Source organism: Cololabis saira, chromosome 1 (assembly GCF_033807715.1).
Source record: "Cololabis saira isolate AMF1-May2022 chromosome 1, fColSai1.1, whole genome shotgun sequence".
NCBI classification, from domain to species: domain Eukaryota; kingdom Metazoa; phylum Chordata; class Actinopteri; order Beloniformes; family Belonidae; genus Cololabis; species Cololabis saira.
The window spans coordinates 40,995,026-41,012,468 of NC_084587.1; the positions used below are offsets into that span (position 1 = coordinate 40,995,026).

Sequence of the window (17,443 nt, forward strand, 5' to 3'; positions counted from 1 at the left end):
CATTATGATAGTCTCTATTCTTAACTTTTTATATAACACGTTTTAGTATTTTATGTTCTATTAGTTCTCTCAATCATCCGTTTATTCTTACTTTATGTGACAACATATTTCTTTAACATTGCTGATGGCCTGCTTTTTGTGCTTTACTATATATTTTACTACCAAATAAACGTGTTATGTGCCGAATGTGCACGACAGAGTCAGAAAACGAGTTTACATACTTTATTTTACACATTTAAACAACTACAGGAAGCAACTACGCGGGGAAGCGTCCCAGGGCTGGAACGCTTCCCCGCGGGCTCGGACGCGAGGCTGCCGCTCCATCGGCGGGCACGGAGCCTGCCGACGTTACTGTTGATGGATTGTACAGTAGACCACTGCTGCTTCTGTTTTACATCCATTATTAAATAAATGGATGTAATAATAAAAGAGTCTGCTAACTTAACCGCTGTCTTCAACGCTCCGTTGTTTAAAAACGGCGCTCTTCCGTGTTTATTCTGCTTTGGTTGTTCAGTAACACCGCCCCCAGCCCCCGACGTAAGCACGTAGCCCCCGACATAACGTGGTTCTTTCCTCTAGACCAGTAAAGAGTTGGTTCTTGTGTAGCACCAGTTTTGAGAGCCAGGAACCGGTGCTTAGGCTGTGTAAAACCAAAGAACTGGTCTGGCTCTAGCCCAGAACCAGCCCTGGAACCAGCTTGGTGTAAAAGGGTAGAGTGAACTCCCAAGCATACAGGCAACAAATGCGGGAGGACTAACTAGAACTAAACAAATATCACAAGGACAGCAGGAATCAATATCATTGTAAAAACAAGACGCAAAATACTTTAATCAACCTTCATTTTAAAACAATTAAAACGACTGTACCTGTGTGTCGAATCCCAAGCACAGTTCCCATTCAATGGCACAGGTCACCAGCACAGCTAAAACCCTTGCGTGTGTGCGGTCCTACCATAAAAAGACAATTAAAACCTGCAAACTGGCGGTACCTCACATTAACACACTAAACAATCAGACAAACTCACCAAACAATGAATGGCAAACACCCATGACATGGGACCGGCAAATGCCCTGACACCCACAGAAACTGGCACCATGCGAGGAAACACTGGAAACTTCCTTTCTAACCACTTCCTGTGGGTGAGCAGCGACACCCCGCATTGATGACAATTTCTGAGTTCCTTTCATGAAAACCACTTTTATTCTGTTCTCAGTTTTAGAGATAAAACACAAATAACACAATTTATAGTCAGAGATGGTTCAAGAATCCTAAATCTGTAGACCCGGCCCAGCTTCTGGATGATGTTTAGTTCCTGCTGACACTTTTAGGGTAGAAAAATGTAGGAATAATAACAAGGACTAAAATACAACCAGAAACCTTCCTGATTAGATCCTAAAAACATCCATGAAGAGTTGAGATTCCAGCACAAACTGAGATGTTGAACAGCTGAAGCTGAAGAGTTTAGTGTTTGTCTACAAAAAGGATGAACTGATGTTTCTAAATAGTTTTCTAACTTGCACATGCTTTGTCCAATCAGACCCAAAATGTGTGCGTTTAATGAGGCTTCCATTTTGAACAAGTGTATATGACAATCTTGGATGAACTCCATAGCGCCATCTTTTGGTAAGGTATATATTTTTCATCACATAATGTGCTTTATTTCCTGTTTTGTTCATACAGTCACAATGCAATCCGCACATATTATTCAATTCAATTCAATTCATTTATATAGTGTCTATTACAACAGAAGTTGTCTCTAGGATCTTTCCAGAGACCTAGAACATGACCCCCAAGGAATTATTAAATAAACACAACATAAACAATGGCAGGTACAAAACTCCCCTGGTTGGAGACAAACCTTAAACCAAACAGTGGCAAGGAAAAACTCCCCTTTAGGAGGGAACAGCTGGTCCTTTTTTTGCAAGGACATAAAACGCCAGGCATATCTCCGGGCCTGCTGTGGGATACTGCAAAGGCTTATATTCAGGGCCTGATTATATCATATACAGCTCGGCTTAAAAAGAACAAAATGAGAGAGCAAAGGACCCTAGAGCTAGATCTCCATGATCTTCGAATTAAGTATAACTCCTCCCCTTGCGATGAAGCAATTTTGGTTGCTGAATGTGACAACTCCATAGACAGTGAAAGTGTGAACCTACATACAGTAGGCTTGCAAGGAGTTTAAAATCTAAATTTAGAACCGAAATGGGCCTACAGTATACAAAGAACATTCTTCTGCTGGTTTATTGTATAGAGAAATGTTTGCCTCCATTAATGACGGAGGAAGGGCTCCGGCTTCGAATGACGTTTGCAACATTTCATATAATGGATCGATTAAAATGCTGTTACATTTTTTGTAAAATTCGGCGTTAAAGCCATCCGGGCCGGGAGCCTTGTTGTTAGGGAGTGATGGACTACAGTTCTTGACTTCAGCAAGAGATAGGGGCCTGCAGAGATCCTCTCTCTGCTGAGGCGTAACTTTCGGTAAATTAAGCTTTGCAAAAAAAATTTCATCTCTTGATTGGAGCTGACATTCAATCATGAAGTGTATAGCTGTTTATAGTACATTCTAAAAATATCATGAATCTCTTTATCGTTGAATTTGGTGCACCCCTTGGGTCTTTAATACATGCAATGCTCTGGTTATAGGACCTGTTATGCAGGAGACTAGCCAAGTAGCAATTGGGTTTATTTACAAATTCATACATCCTCATCCAAAAAAGAGATTTCTCCGCTTTCTTCAAAAGTAAGGTCTCCAAGGCTGGTTTAACTGTCTGAATTTTACTTCTAATTTCATCGCAAGGGGAGGAGTTATACTTAATTTGAAGATCATGGAGATCTAACTCTAGGGTCCTTTGCTCTTTCATTTAGTTCTTTTTAAGCCCAGCTGTATATGATGTAATCTATGAATATAAGCCTTTGCAGTATCCCACAGCAGGCCCGGGGATATGCCTGGTGTTTTATGTCCTTGCAAAAAAAGGACCAGCTGTTCCCTCATGACATTTTCAAAGTTAGTAGCATGATTTAGCATGGGATTGTATCTCCAGGGCCTGGTCGGGCGATCAAGCCCCAGACTGCTTAAACCCATGAACATTGAAGCATGATCTGAAATGATAATGTCCCCAATGTAACAACTTTCTATATTGCTCAGAGAAATTTTAGGGGTAAAAAAGAGGTCAAACCTACTACTAGTTTTATGCAAAGTTGAGTAATATGTAAATTATTTATCATTAGGGTGTAAGCACATTTTTTGCAACATTGGCTATTTTTGCTAAACTCTACACACAAATGAGAAAACCTTTCACCAAATTATCAAAACGTTATATAATAGTTGTCTTGCAAAAGCAAACACAGCTTGATTAACTCTTCACACCTTAGTAAAAATGGTGTTTCCATATCAGACAGTAAACACATGCCATCACTTACTAAGCACATAATGTGCCAACTACACACTGATGGTATGAATACAAAACATATGGCTTTTGCTTTTTCTGTGCACAAGGTGGTGGCTAGGTCAGTTTGAGGTCATACTTTTGTCATAGTTCTGTAAACACACAGGGATCCAAACTTCAAGTATTGGTGTTTATTCACACTCGTCAAAACAAAGACACAGCACAGAACACAAAATAATAAATTCACAAAAAAAAGACAACCAGCCTACATCATGCCGTCTCTCTGGGTCCGGCCACAAAATCTCATCCACATCGCATGCGATGTCCTCCAGTCCAAGGCACCGGGGAAAATACCTCCTTGCATGCCGTATCCAGGCCTGATATGATGCCTGCTCAATATCTCCACATGCCTTCTCCATTGCCTGTAAAAGGGCTGCGTGTTGATGGGGATGGCGGTCCTGGACTTTCCAGCGCCAGGCAGAAAAGAACTCTTCAATCGGATTTAAGAATGGAGAGTATGGGGGGAGGTTGAGTGCCATGAAGAGTGGGTGATCGGTAAACCAGTTGCGGACCAAAGCAGCCCTATGGAAACTAACATTGTCCCATATGATGACATATCAGGTCTGCTCTGGCCCTTCTTCTTCCCCCTCCTCGTCCTCCTCTTGCTGCTCCTTGTCCTCTTCCTCTAACTTCCTCTAAACCTCTCGCTTCTTCACCTCCACGTCCTCTTCCTCCAATTCCTTCACCTCCACGTCCTCTTCCTCCAACTCCTTCACCTCCACGTCCTCTTCCTCGGCCTCCTCTGATTCTTACTCTTCTTGCTCCTTCCATTGTACTCCACACAGACAGCTTACCTGTGGCTTATTGATAGTGCTTAGGCTGATTGCAAAGTTAACTAATTCTCTAAAATTGTTTTCACATGTGAAAGTGTGCCAGACAGTTGGCAAAATAGTGTAAATAATAGCCATACATGTGTATAATTTTGCTAGGAGTGTTTTGGAAATTTGGCAATTGAGTGTAAGCAGCGAATTGTGCCTACCGTTTTGCAAAGTGTGTGTTACAAAATTACAAACTGAGTGCAAAGCAGTACTTGTGCTTTTAGTTTGGCTAACTCAGTGAGTGGTTTTGCTATACGTATTAATAGTTTTAGAAATTGTGCTACAAGAACATGATTAGCGCCTAAGCATTCAGAAAAAACTGTAATAACCTGTTACAGGATATACTTGGTTACGCCTCAGCCAATCAGGGAGCTGCTGTTAGTATGTGGGAATACGGAAGTGAGGTCATTGTTTCCTACCCTACGAAGCTGGAAGTAAACAGTTAAAGGTAACTCACTCTCTCTATCTCGTTATTATAATATAAGGTTATAATAATGTAACAACCACAGACAGCAGTTCACTGAGGTCATCAAAAAAGTCTGCAAGGTATTTGGGGGCCTGTAAACATTCAGAAACAGGACTCTGGATGAGGCCTCCAGCTGTACAGCCACATATTAAAAAGACTGAAACCTTCCAGGAGTTAACTGCTGACATTGAAATGATTCATTGAATAAGACTGCGATGAACAGTTTCACCCCTGACTTGTTAAAATTAAATCCATTGTTTAATCGAACACATCGTTTGACCCTGTATGCAGAACGATGTTTGTCACAGTTGGATATTAATCTGCAATTTTAACAATTCTCTTCTTCAGATCATTGACCATATCCCTAGGAAAGCAGAAGATCTTATTGTTCTAATCGCACATCATTTGTAAATCATTTACAGCAGAGTCACCCACAATCAGAGTCTCAGGCTCAGCTTTTAGTTTTCCCTGTGGCCCTTTACAGTCCTGTTTCCTCCCATGTACAGGGGTAGAACTCCTCTGTCTCGTAGGAAGTGATACGTCCTCCCTGTTTCAGGAGACAGGATTTACTCTTTGGTTTTGCACCGAGACAGTTCCAGGGAGGATTATCACTCCATGATTGGTTATAATACACAGTCTTGGCTGTGTTATCTGTGCCCCTTAGCTGTATGTTAGCTTGCCCTTAGTGTCCAGGAGCTATCACAGGTAAGTTCACATGGAAAGGAGGAAAAAATCTGGGAAAAATCAGCATAAAATCAATGACATAAGCAAATCAAGCAGAGAGCAAGCAGAGGAAGCGTCTGAACTGTAAGGAAGCAGGAATGAGGAGGAATATAGTTTTATCGTCCGTACCGCCCAGTCCTGATCTGAACTTTGAACAAGTTCCTGTTAATTTAAGACAAACAACATTGTAAAGTTGAGTGTTTGAACAACAAGCTGCAGCCGAAGCTTCACTCCGTCTTATTCATCACATCAACTCTGCTGTTTGACAATAATCTTGTAAATCAGAGGAAGGAACCAGAGCAGAGGGAGGAAGGAGGAAAGTTCAAGTGTGACGGAGCAGAAATCCAGTCCAGAAGATTCCTGTTCGTCTCTGAAAGAAGATCCAAGCGAGTCCATCGGGTTTTCCTCCACAACACAGCAGAGTCTCTGAAACACTGGTGAGTCCAGCTCATCACATTTCCTGCTTCAAAAGCCTCCACCAACACGACTCTTCACTTCCACTCCTTCATGTCAGCATCATTCAACACACTGACTCTCTTCACTATGGAAACATGCTCATTTTCCACAATTATTCTGGACAATTTCAGTTTAAGGTTTACTTTATTAATCTCCCACGGGAAAAATTGGTCTCGGAGTAGAGGCCACAATGCTGCAGTACAGACAGACACAGACGGCACATTAACAATATCAACAACACCATCAACATTAGCGGAGGCATGTGCAGCACTTGCAACAGCACTGTATAAATTGGAGCTTAACAAGCGAATTTCGGGAGCACGACCACGCCTCAACCACGCCTCCTCCGGCACCACGCCGAAGGAACCGCAAGCATGACAACACTACTACACGCTCGTATCTCAGATCGTTACTCACCCATTCAGGCATGGATCTCATGTCGTTATCGCCATCGGACAACGATCAGCTTGCAGGGTACCACCAGCAAACACCAGCTGATCAGGATCCCGAGGAGAAAAACTTTCAGCCGTCGCCGCGCCCGAAGCGCCGCTCTCCCGGGCGGCCGTGGGGCCGGCCGAGCCCCGTCTCCTCAGCGGTCCGCGTCCGGTCCATCTCTCACGAACGTCCGGGATCGTCGCCGCGGGTCCCCGACTCCTCTCCTGTGTCTCCTCGCCGTCAACCCGAGAGCGCAGGTTGCGCCGTCGTATTCTTCCGCCGCGCACGTGTTCTCAAACCCTTTTTTTTTTTCTCTCTCTCTCAGCCACGCGCGGAACCCGTGGTTAACCCGGCTCCAGCAACACACACCCAGAAACAAGTGGTCCATCCCGTCCGGTCCATCTCTCCTGAACATCCGGTATTGCGGCAGCCCGCCATGGCGTCCTCCCTGTCTCCTGGGGCGGGAAGGGGATGCGCCGCGGACAATCCCTCGCCGTTGACCTAACAGCGCAGGCTGCGCAATCCGCCGGCGGATTGTCGCCACCCTCCATAGGGCCACCGCCTGGTGGAGGAGCCCCTTTCACCGCATGGACAAAGGAAAAAAAAAAAAAAAAAAAAACTTCTCAACCATCTCATGCCAGCCTGCAATGCCATCAGCCCCGCCGACACCTGCTCTCTTCCGGATGACGTCAACACGCCAACTCCGACGGCGCGCCGTGACGTCGACCCCCAGGTCTCGCACTCAGAAGATTTTTCCAGTGGCCAGCCGCGGTACTGCGCACAAAAAAAAAAAAAAAAAAATCATCCCATGGGGCCCCGAAAGCTTTTCCCATAGACCGCAATAGTAAAAGACAAACCGGACGTTGAGCATTACCTTTACCCACAAGGTCTTTTATTAACATTCTCGTTAAACATAATCTCCGAACAACGTTGCCTCATTGCAGGAACCTCAACTGCACATGAGCGGTCTTTCACCTTAAGCCGTCCGTGTGGAAACATAAACGATTCCATCGTTACACTGCCCACCTCCAGCAACTACAACAGCTAACTTCGGCCGGGGTTGCTAGCACCGGGTTGCTAGCTCCCACCTCAGCCCACCTCCAGCAACTACAACAGCTAACTTTGGCCGGGGTTGCTAGCACCGGGTTGTTAGCTCCCACCTCAGCCCACCCCCAGCAAGTACAACAGCTAACTTCGGCCGGGGTTGCTAGCACCGGGTTGCTAGCTCCCACCTCCAGCAAGTACAGCAGCGATCCAGCCGGGGTTGCTAGCACCGGGTTGCCGAGCCCGACAGCCGCCCAGAAACTTCTGTCTCTTCAGTCGTCCACATTCCACCCGGTTCATCCCTTCTGAACATCCGGCATCACTGCAGCTCACCATCTTCCAGCCTTTCCAGCCCACCTCCGCCATCGGAGGGAAGAGGACGCGGACAATCCGGATCAGCCCATAGCCGTCGTCGCAGGTCGGATTTCCACCTACACCAGCAATCTCCTCCCTCCCTCCCCAAGGTCCCTGGCACCGGGATGCCACTACAGCAGCTAGATCCGGCTGGGGTTTCTGGCACCGGGATGCCACTGCCCCCCTCAGCCCACCTCCACCAACTACAGCAGCTAGATCCGGCTGGGGTTTCTGGCACCGGGATGCCACTGCCCCCCCCCAGCCCACCTCCACCAACTACAGCAGCTAGATCCGGCCAGGGTTTCTGGCACCGGGATGCCACCGCCCCCCTCAGCCCACCTCCAGCACCTAATCCACCTCCAGCACCTACAACAGCTAACTTCAGCTGGGGTTACTGGCACCGGGATGCCACTGCCCCCCTCAGCCCACCTCCACCAACTACAGCCGCTAGATCCGGCCAGGGTTTCTGGCACCCTCTCTCATCGCCACCCGCTTCCGGGCTGGTGTACTTCAGCGTTCGCTGGCGAGGTGCATACTACTTGCAGTCAGGCTCACCTTCGGCTGCAAGAGCAGCCCCTAACTTTTCGACACCTTCTGGGGCCCTCTGCTGGATCCTCACCAACAACCACGGCATTCCTTCCTCGTCCATCTCTTGAATGATTCCTCATCGTTACCCCTCTCTCATCGCCACCCGCTTCTGGCCTGGTCCCCCCGACTTCCGTTTTTTCTCCGAACTCGGGGTTCCATTGTCCGCTGAGAAAACGGTGGGCCCCTCCACCTCCCTCGAATTCCTCGGTATCACTCTCGATACGGATCTGTTTCAGGCTTCTCTTCCAACCGAAAAGCTCAACCGAATCGGTCTTCTTATTTATCGGTTTTCTTATTTCCTCTTAGCCCCAGGCTGCAAGAAACGCCAACTCCTCTCCCTCCTGGGCCACCTCAATTTTGCCATGCGCATTATTCCCCAAGGGCGGGCCTTCATCTCCTACTTGCCGTCCATCGCTTCCGCTGTTCCATCTCTCTTGTCTCCCATCTCCCCAGACAACTCGAGCCGTGCCGAGTTTCGTTGTGGCTCAACCTCCTTGCCACCTGGAAGGGGATCACTTTCTTCATGATGACCAACTGGCTCACCCCCACGACATCAATCCATACACTGATGCTGCTCCTTTAATCGGTTTTGGGGGCTTTTTACGATGGCAGATGGTTCGCAGCAGGATGGCCCTCAGAGCGTGCGAATGAATACCACAACGTATCGACCGACCCATAGATCATCATCGTCATTGCCATCGTCATTGCCATCATCATTTGCATCGTCATTGGCATCATCATCGGCATCGTTATCGTCATCGTTATCGTCATCGTTAACGCCTTCGTCTTCGTCTTCGCCATCGTCATCGCCATCGTCATCGCCTTCATCATCGCCATCATCTTCATCATTCATCGCCATCATCATCGGCATCGTCTTCGCCACCATCATCGTCATCGCCTTCGTCTTCGCCTTCGCCATCGTCATCGCCTTCGTCATCGCCATAATCATCGCCATCATCATCATCGTCATCATCATTCATCGCCATCATCATCGCCATCGTCTTCGCCACCATCATCGCCATCATCTTCATATCGATAAGTATTGATATAATTAATAAAGGACGCTCCAACTCCACATCCATCATGCTGTTCATGCGCCGTCTAGTCTGGCACTCAGCCATACATCAATTTATCCTCCATGCAGCACATGTCCCCGGTCACTCCACCACCATCACGACTCTCTTTCTCGTTTCTCATCCCCGAAGACCGATCACCCCTGAATACTTCGAGACCCTGGCCAACTACTTGTCTTCCTGGAAAACCCAGAGCACATCTTCAACAGATCCTTGCGTCCGAGTCAGGACAGTCCTCACTAGTTTCTGGTTTCACCATCGCTTCCGTCATATACTCTCCTTATCTGGCATCTCCCCAACGCACTACTCCGGTCACTCCTTAGGATCGGAGTCGCCACTTCAGCCTCCCGCCACGTATCCCAGAGCACCTCATACAGCTCATGGGCCGATGGTCCTCCCAACTATCATCGCTACATTCGCTCAGATCTTAGCAACCTCAGATCGGCTCAGTCTCATCTCCTTAAATAATACACGGTTTTGGGGGTTCGTCGTTGCCCGGGCGCTGGGGCGGATTCCCTACCAGCTTCCCCACAACGCATCGACCGATCCATAGATCATCGTCATTGTCATTGTCATCGCCATTATCATCACCATCGTCATCGTTATCATCTTCGTATCAATAAATCATTTAAACGTATCCTGTTGATGGCGTGGTCCTTGCTAGTGAATTGGAGCTTAACAAGCGAATTTCGGGAGCAGGACCACGCCTCAACCACGCCTCCTCCGGCACCACGCCTCTTCCGGCAAACCTTCAAATACCAGCCTAACCCTCAGTTCCTCTTCGCTCTCGTTCTATGCACCCCTCCCCCCACCCCTTTTCTCTTCTCCTTCTTCCCTCTCTTTCTCTACCTCATAGATTCCTAGGGGGTTCGTCGTTGCCCGGGCGCTGCGGCGGATTCCCTACCAGCTTCCCTACAACGCATCGACCGATCCATAGATCATCGTCATTGTCATCGTCATCGCCATTATCATCACCATCGTCATCGTCATCATCTTCGTATCAATAAATCATTTAAACGTATCCTGTTGATGGCGTGGTCCTTGCTAGTGAATCAACAAACTAGTGCAAATTGTTAAAAGACGATGCTAGCATCATCAGTCTTTTTAACTTTAATGTACAAGATCACATCATCAGTTGTTAACCAATCCACGTGGGCCGGCTTCTCTCAGCCTCCTACCCCCCCCCCCCCCCCCCTCCCCAACCATTCGGGGGAGCTTATTAATAAGTTTGACTGATTGTGGAATGAAGGAGTGCTTGTACCTATTGTACTTACACAGGGGGAGCCTGTATCTCCTGACAGAGCTCATCAGCTCATACTCAGGGTTCAGCACATGGGATGGGTCAGACAGGATCTTGTTGGCCTGTCGAATGGTGGATTGTTCAAAGATTTCTTGGAGGGTCATGGGGGGGGCGGCATTCCCATGATCTTCCCTGCTGTTTTGACCAGGCTAACTATCTGGGATTTTGATTTGACCGTTAGATTCCCAAACCAGCTGGTGATGCCATAGCGTACGATGGACTCTATCTTCGCTCTATAAAAAATCAGCATGATGTTTTTGCAGACCCCAAACACTCTGAGCCTACGTAAAAAATGGAGGCGCTGGTGGATCCTAACACAGACATTTCACATGCGTGTTCCAAATAAGATCCTTGTCAATATGGACACCTAGGTATTTATAGGACGTGACCTGCTTGATGTTATGGCCATATATGATAGTTGTGCTGTGATCCCCAATTGACTTTGGGTCCACCACAATCTCCTCGGTTTTCTTAATATTGATCTGCAGGTGGTGGTCATCACACCAACCCACAAACCTGTCCACTCCAGCTGTATGGCTGCTGATGTCGGAGCTGCTTGTGAGTAGACTGAGGATGACAGTATCATCAGAGAATTTGACCACATACTGGTCGGGTTGGGAGCTGACACAGTCATTTGTGTACAGAGTAAACAGAAAGGAGGAACTGACAGATCCCTTGGGGGCCCCAGTACTGCTTACTGTTGTATCTGAAAGTGCAGAGTTGAATCTCACCTGTTGCGGCCTGTCTGATAAAAATGAGAAATACCACTTAATTAAAAAGGGATTTGCGTTCAACTTAACTAATTTTCTAAGAAGGATGTCTGGATGGATTGTGTTAAAAGCAGAGCTAAAATCAATGAAGAGCAGTCTGGCATATGCAGCTGGACTCTCAAGATGCTTCAGCATAAAGTGCAATAAAGTAGAGGCCGCGTCACTGGTGCTGCGGTCTCTAGTATACGCAAACTGAAACTGATCTAGAGATGGCTCCACGTCCCTCCGGAGCTCCTCTGTTACAATCCTCTCTAGTGACTTGACTACATTTGAGGTTAGGGCCACTGGCCTGTAATCATTATTCTCTAGGGGGTGGGCTTTTTTGGGGACTGGGATTATGATCGACTTTTTCCAGAGCTCTGGCAGTGTGTATCCATAGAGAGCTGGAAAAGGCGATGCCAGGCTGGTGTGAGCTCCTCAGCAAAGGATTTTAAAAGAAAAGCAGACAAGCCGTCTGGTCCTGTCGCTTTATTAGTGTGTATGGTTTTAAAAACCTTGGTCACAGAGTCTTGGTCTATTACCATTCTGTCATCACCCCCATTAAAAGTTATTGCATTTAAAATATCACTGCATTCTTTAGAGGTGTCTGTCTCAAAGCGCATAAAGAAGTCATTTCTAAGTTCCATTCAGGAGTTTTAGATGTATCAAAAGCTCTCTTTTTTCTGGTTCATGTCTCAGTTTTAGACATAGAACATAAATCTTTTGGATGACATAACTACCTGGACGCTGCCCAAATACAGTTTATAGTCAGAGATGGTTCAAGAATCCTAAATCTGTAGACCCAACCCAGCTTCTGGAGGATGTTTAGTTCTTGCTGACACTTTTGAATTACTAAAATACAACCAGAAACCTTCCTGATTAGATCCTGAAAACATCCATGAAGAGTTGAGATTCCAGCACAAACAGAGAGCTGAACTTTGAACTAATGATGAGACGTTGAACAGTTGAAGGTGAATAGTTTAGTGTTTATCTACAAAAAGATGAACTAATGTGAGTTAGTAAAGAGTTTTCAGGAGCATGAAGACGGCAACGACAGATAAAATCAGGTAAAACAGGCATCATGAAAGTCACGTGACGTTATTCAGGTGGAAAGAGCAGAACTGGAAATACAGGAAAACTTCAACGTCATATGGTTGAGTGAATCAGAAGGTTTGTCAGAGCGACAGAAGAGCTGCAGCAGAGACTAAACCTGTCTGATTCTGGGTTTCTGAGTAAATTCAGACTTCAGTTTGTTCTCAACAACTCAGCAGAGTCTGGAGACACTGGTGAGTACAGAAGAAAACATTTACTGTGTTTCTGTCAGCGGGACGACAAAACTTCAACTCAGTTTATTAAATGTTATTCTGGAAAACTCAAACTGACTCTGGTCAAAGAACAGGAACGTTTAGAGGAAAATGATTCACATGAAATAGTTCATTATTCTGGAGTCGTGACATTAATAATCTAAACTTGTGTTGATGAAACGTTCCTCCTTTTACTGTCAGACAGGTCTTTTCTCTGAGGATTCATAACAATCTTTGTTCTGTTTCCTTCTCTCTTGTTGTTTTTCTCTTCTTCATTTCATTATTGCAGCTTTGATGTTTCACACTTTCACTTTTGTTTCCAGAGATCCAACATGTCTGCTGGCAGCAACCTGAGATCTGCAGATCAGTTCCGGTGCTCCATCTGTCTGGATGTGTTCACTGATCCAGTCAGCACACCATGTGGACACAACTTCTGTAAAACCTGCATCACTCATTTCTGGGATGATAATGTTCTCTACAAGTGTCCCATCTGTCAAAAGATGTTCAGTACAAGACCTGACCTGGAAGTCAACACCTTCATCAGAGAGATGGTTTCTGAGTTCAGACGGGAAGCTCAACAGAAATCCAGCAGCAGCAGCTCAGAGCAACAAGCTGCAGAACCAGGAGAAGTTCCCTGTGACGTCTGCACTGGAACCAGACTGAAGGCCCTGAAGTCCTGCCTGGTGTGTCTGCTGTCCTACTGTGAGACTCACCTGGAGCCTCATCTGACAATGTCAGGCCTGAAAAGACATCAGCTGGTGGAGCCTGTGGAGAACCTGGAGGACAGGATTTGTACGAAGCACGATAAACCTCTGGAGCTGTTCTGTAAGACCGACCAGACATGTGTCTGCATGCTCTGCTCTGTTTTAGACCACAAGACTCATGAGTTTGTTCCTCTGAGAGAAGAATATGAAGGAAAGAAGGCAGATCTGGAGAAGACAGAGGCTGAGATTCAGCAGATGATCCAGAAGAGACGACTGAAGATTCAGGAGATCAAAGAGTCTCTGAAGATCAGTAACGATGCTGCAGACAGAGAGAAAGCAGAAGGTGTTCAGGTCTTCACTGATCTGAAGGAGTCTGTTGAGAGACGTCTGAAGGAGTTCATGAAGGAGATGGAAGACAAACAGAAAACTGCAGAGAAACAGGCTGAAGACTTCATCAAAGATCTGGAACAGGAAATCTGTGAGCTGAAGAAGAGGAGCTCTGAGGTGGAGCAGCTCTCACGCTCTGAAGATCACCTCCACCTCCTCCAAAGATTCTCATCCCTGAAAGATGCTCCACCCACCAAGAACTGGACAGAGGTCAGAGTCCATCCACCTTCATATGAGGGGACTGTGGTGAGAGCTGTGGACCAGCTGGAGAAGAACCTCAGAGAAAAGATGAAGAAGCTGTTTGAAGCTGAGCTGAGGAGGATCCAGCAGTTTGAAGCTGATGTGACTCTTGATCCTGATACAGCAAATCCCTGGCTCATCCTGTCTGATGATGGAAAACAAGTCTATCATGTTGATGTGAAGAAGAATCTTCCAGATAATCCAGAGAGATTCTCTTCAGCTGTTTTTGTTTTAGGAAAACAGAGTTTCTCTTCAGGAAGATTTTACTTTGAGGTTCAGGTTAAAGGAAAGACTGAATGGGATGTAGGAGTGGCCAGAGAGTCGGTCAACAGGAAGGGAGCAATCAATCTGAGTCCTCAGGATGGTTACTGGACTGTTTGTCTGGAAAATGGAAACCAGTACTTTGCTCTTGCAGGTCCTTCAGTCCGTCTCCATCTCAGTTCTCCTCCTGAGAAGTTGGGGGTGTTTGTGGATCATGAGGAGGGTCTGGTCTCCTTTCATGATGTAGATGCTGCAGCACTTATCTACTCCTTTACTGGCTGCTCCTTCAGGGAGAAACTCCACCCGTTCTTCTGTCCTGGTCTCAATTATGGAGGTAAAAACTCTGCTCCTCTGATCATCTGTCCTGTCAATCAAACTGTCTGATCTTTGATGTAATGAATCTTCATCAACTCTGAATGTTCATGTGAAATTATTAAAGATTCACTCTGATTGATGGAAACAAATGTTATATAGTTCCCTCAAAAGTCCTTTCATCTCATTAAAGTGATCATTTTGTTTGATTTATCACATAATTGGTGTTTCTAGCTTCTTTTTTATTTTTTGTTGTATGTTTAATAAGCTAAGTGTTATGTATCTCTGTATTGGGAATAGCTGTCCTCCTACTGTGTGGTGGGGGAGGCGCTGTTTCCCTGGTGCCTTGGTGCTTTCCTCATTTTTGCCTTTCAGGTCAGGTCCAATCCAGGTGCACAGGAGTGGGTCTGATTGCCTGGGAGGGTATTTAAGGAGAGGGTTCCAGGGCCGCCAGTCTCTCTCCCTCCCTCCCTGTGACAACAATGGCCAACCATTTTTCCCTTAGTTGTTTCTTGTTACTTTGCACATTATTATCTTTAGTTACCTTGTACCTTAGGGCCTTATTTTTAATAAATACATGAAATGGTTTACCTGTGTGGTCTCCCTACTTGTTGTGATCTACCGTGAGCCAGGTGGTCATAACATAAGGAAATGTCAAAACCATATACAGTATATGGTTTAAATGTAATATTTTATAAACAAAGTACAGCAGCACCCCAAGTGTGTGTGTGTACGGACGGACGGACAGACGGACGGACGTTTTTTTAGAAAAAAAAGGTTCAGGTAGGAGTGTATGATCACATGGTGTGACTTCATTTCTCGTTGCAACCAAATATTCAATTAGAATGATGTAATTTGGATCAATTTATCGTTGATATAAATTATTGTATATTAAATATTATATAGATTATCATGTAGTCTATTTCATATTTTGTTGAAAGTACAAAGAAAGAGAGGACTTATATTTTTATTATAATTTTTTATATTAATGTCAGGAGACAGAGAAGGATCTTACAGACCCAAAAGAAGAATGCACCTACTTGTGTTGTGTCAAGGGTCATCCACCATGAATTGCACTCCAATTTGATCAAAATCACACTCAGGTTTGTAACCTAGTGGTAACAGAGGAGGGATGGAGTCTGGTGTATGGGCAGAAATATGTGCCACTAGAAACTGAATTTGACTCATTTATATTTGAATTTAAATTGCTCAACTTGAATAATTGCATTAAAAAAACTGAATCTGAATCACATAATTTGAATTTGTATTGTTTAATTTGAATCATTGCATTGACAAACTGAATCTACATTCAGTTCTCACAATTCAAATTCAGTTCTTGCAATTCAATTTCAATTTTACTGTGCCAGACATCCGGGTCTTCCGGAGGAAGAGCAATCGAGTGCAGATACAAGGAACTCCTTTTCACGTAGCCTACTTCTTTGTTTATTTGTTTATTTGATTGGATCCCCATTAGCAGCTGCACAGCAGCTACTAATCTTCCTGGGGTCCACCCGTAAGTTCACATTGAGTACCGGTAATGAAAAAGTTCAACTAAAATACAATTTATAATGATAAGGAAAAACTTACACTAATGATGACTGCAACCATTGCAGCAATAATTAAAACAATGATAACAATTAAGTAAAATTACAAAACAACAAAAAACAGAAACAACCAGAAAAAAAATACTACCCAATAATAGTAGTAAATAAATAAAATGAGACAAAAATAATTATCTCATACATCAACTTAAGGAGTAAAACAAAATAAAACAGTAACAACAATCATCATTTGTGAGTGTGTATGTGTATGTATGTGTTTCTGGCCGTGCCCTCGTCGTGTGCCTTCTACCTATTACTTTATATTACTATATACTACTATATTTTTACTATATATATATATATTACTATATATTATTATATATTACTATATATTACTATGGGCTATCAGATGACATTTCAGTAGCCTCTTGAAACCCAGTTTTGTTTTTTCTTTGGTGATGGTTTCTGGCAGTGCATTCCATGATGACCTGGCTCGATACAACACAGTACTTTGCATAGAGTCCTTTTTTGCTTTAGGCAGTTGGTAACAACCTCTTGTGGCATGTCTGGTTTTATAAGTATGTGTGTCGGAACATAATGTGAGTTGATTATATAGACAGATGGGATGTTTTGACAATATAATTTTCCTTAAGAACACCAGGAGTGACATTGTCAGCCTCTCCGTGACTTTTGTCCAGGAGAGCTTTGTAGCGGCCCGCTGGTGCAACTTTATTTTCTCTCCTCCTTTCGCCTGGCATCTGGCACCGTGAAAACTTCTTCTGCTTTCCAAGGGCGCTAAATTTGAGCTCAGCCTGCTTCAGTTATCCTCGACACACACACCTCGTAGTGACATTCCAACTCTATCAGCGTGAAGATGCTGTCACACTCGGACGGGAACAAGACGTTAAAGCTTGTTAATAACGGACGTAGAGGAAGAACGGTACTCTTCAAAATAAAAGCATAAAATAAAACGTAAAACGACAGAAGTGCTTAATTGACTCTGCACGTAATATGCTGCCATTTACACTCCCACCAAATCCTGATACAATGAATGAACAAACACACCAAGAATGAATTGTACAGGATTTCTTGACTCTTATTGAAATAAATAACTTCACTCGAACTATTAGAAGTAGATAAACTGCACAGTTTTACTTAATAAAGCAGTGTGCTATAAACAGTTGTGAGTCTGTCTCCTTTACTCAATTCTCAAGGAGAAGTACTAACTTTTGAATT

General features: G+C 44.9%; 1 protein-coding gene across 2 annotated transcripts in view; it reads left to right on the plus strand.

The window, feature by feature from the left end:
- Positions 1-15,245, plus strand: part of LOC133445838 (E3 ubiquitin-protein ligase TRIM39-like) — a 205,187-nt gene extending 189,942 nt beyond the window's left edge. For both annotated transcript variants that reach the window (XM_061723326.1, XM_061723335.1), the window contains exons 2-4: positions 5,745-5,896; positions 13,086-14,688; positions 15,042-15,245. In XM_061723326.1, the coding sequence (XP_061579310.1) occupies positions 13,095-14,688; positions 15,042-15,097 (1,650 nt within the window). In that variant the 5' untranslated portion in view covers positions 5,745-5,896; positions 13,086-13,094 and the 3' untranslated portion in view covers positions 15,098-15,245. The remainder of the gene's footprint in view (positions 1-5,744; positions 5,897-13,085; positions 14,689-15,041) is intronic.
- The last annotated feature ends 2,198 nt before the right edge of the window (positions 15,246-17,443 follow it).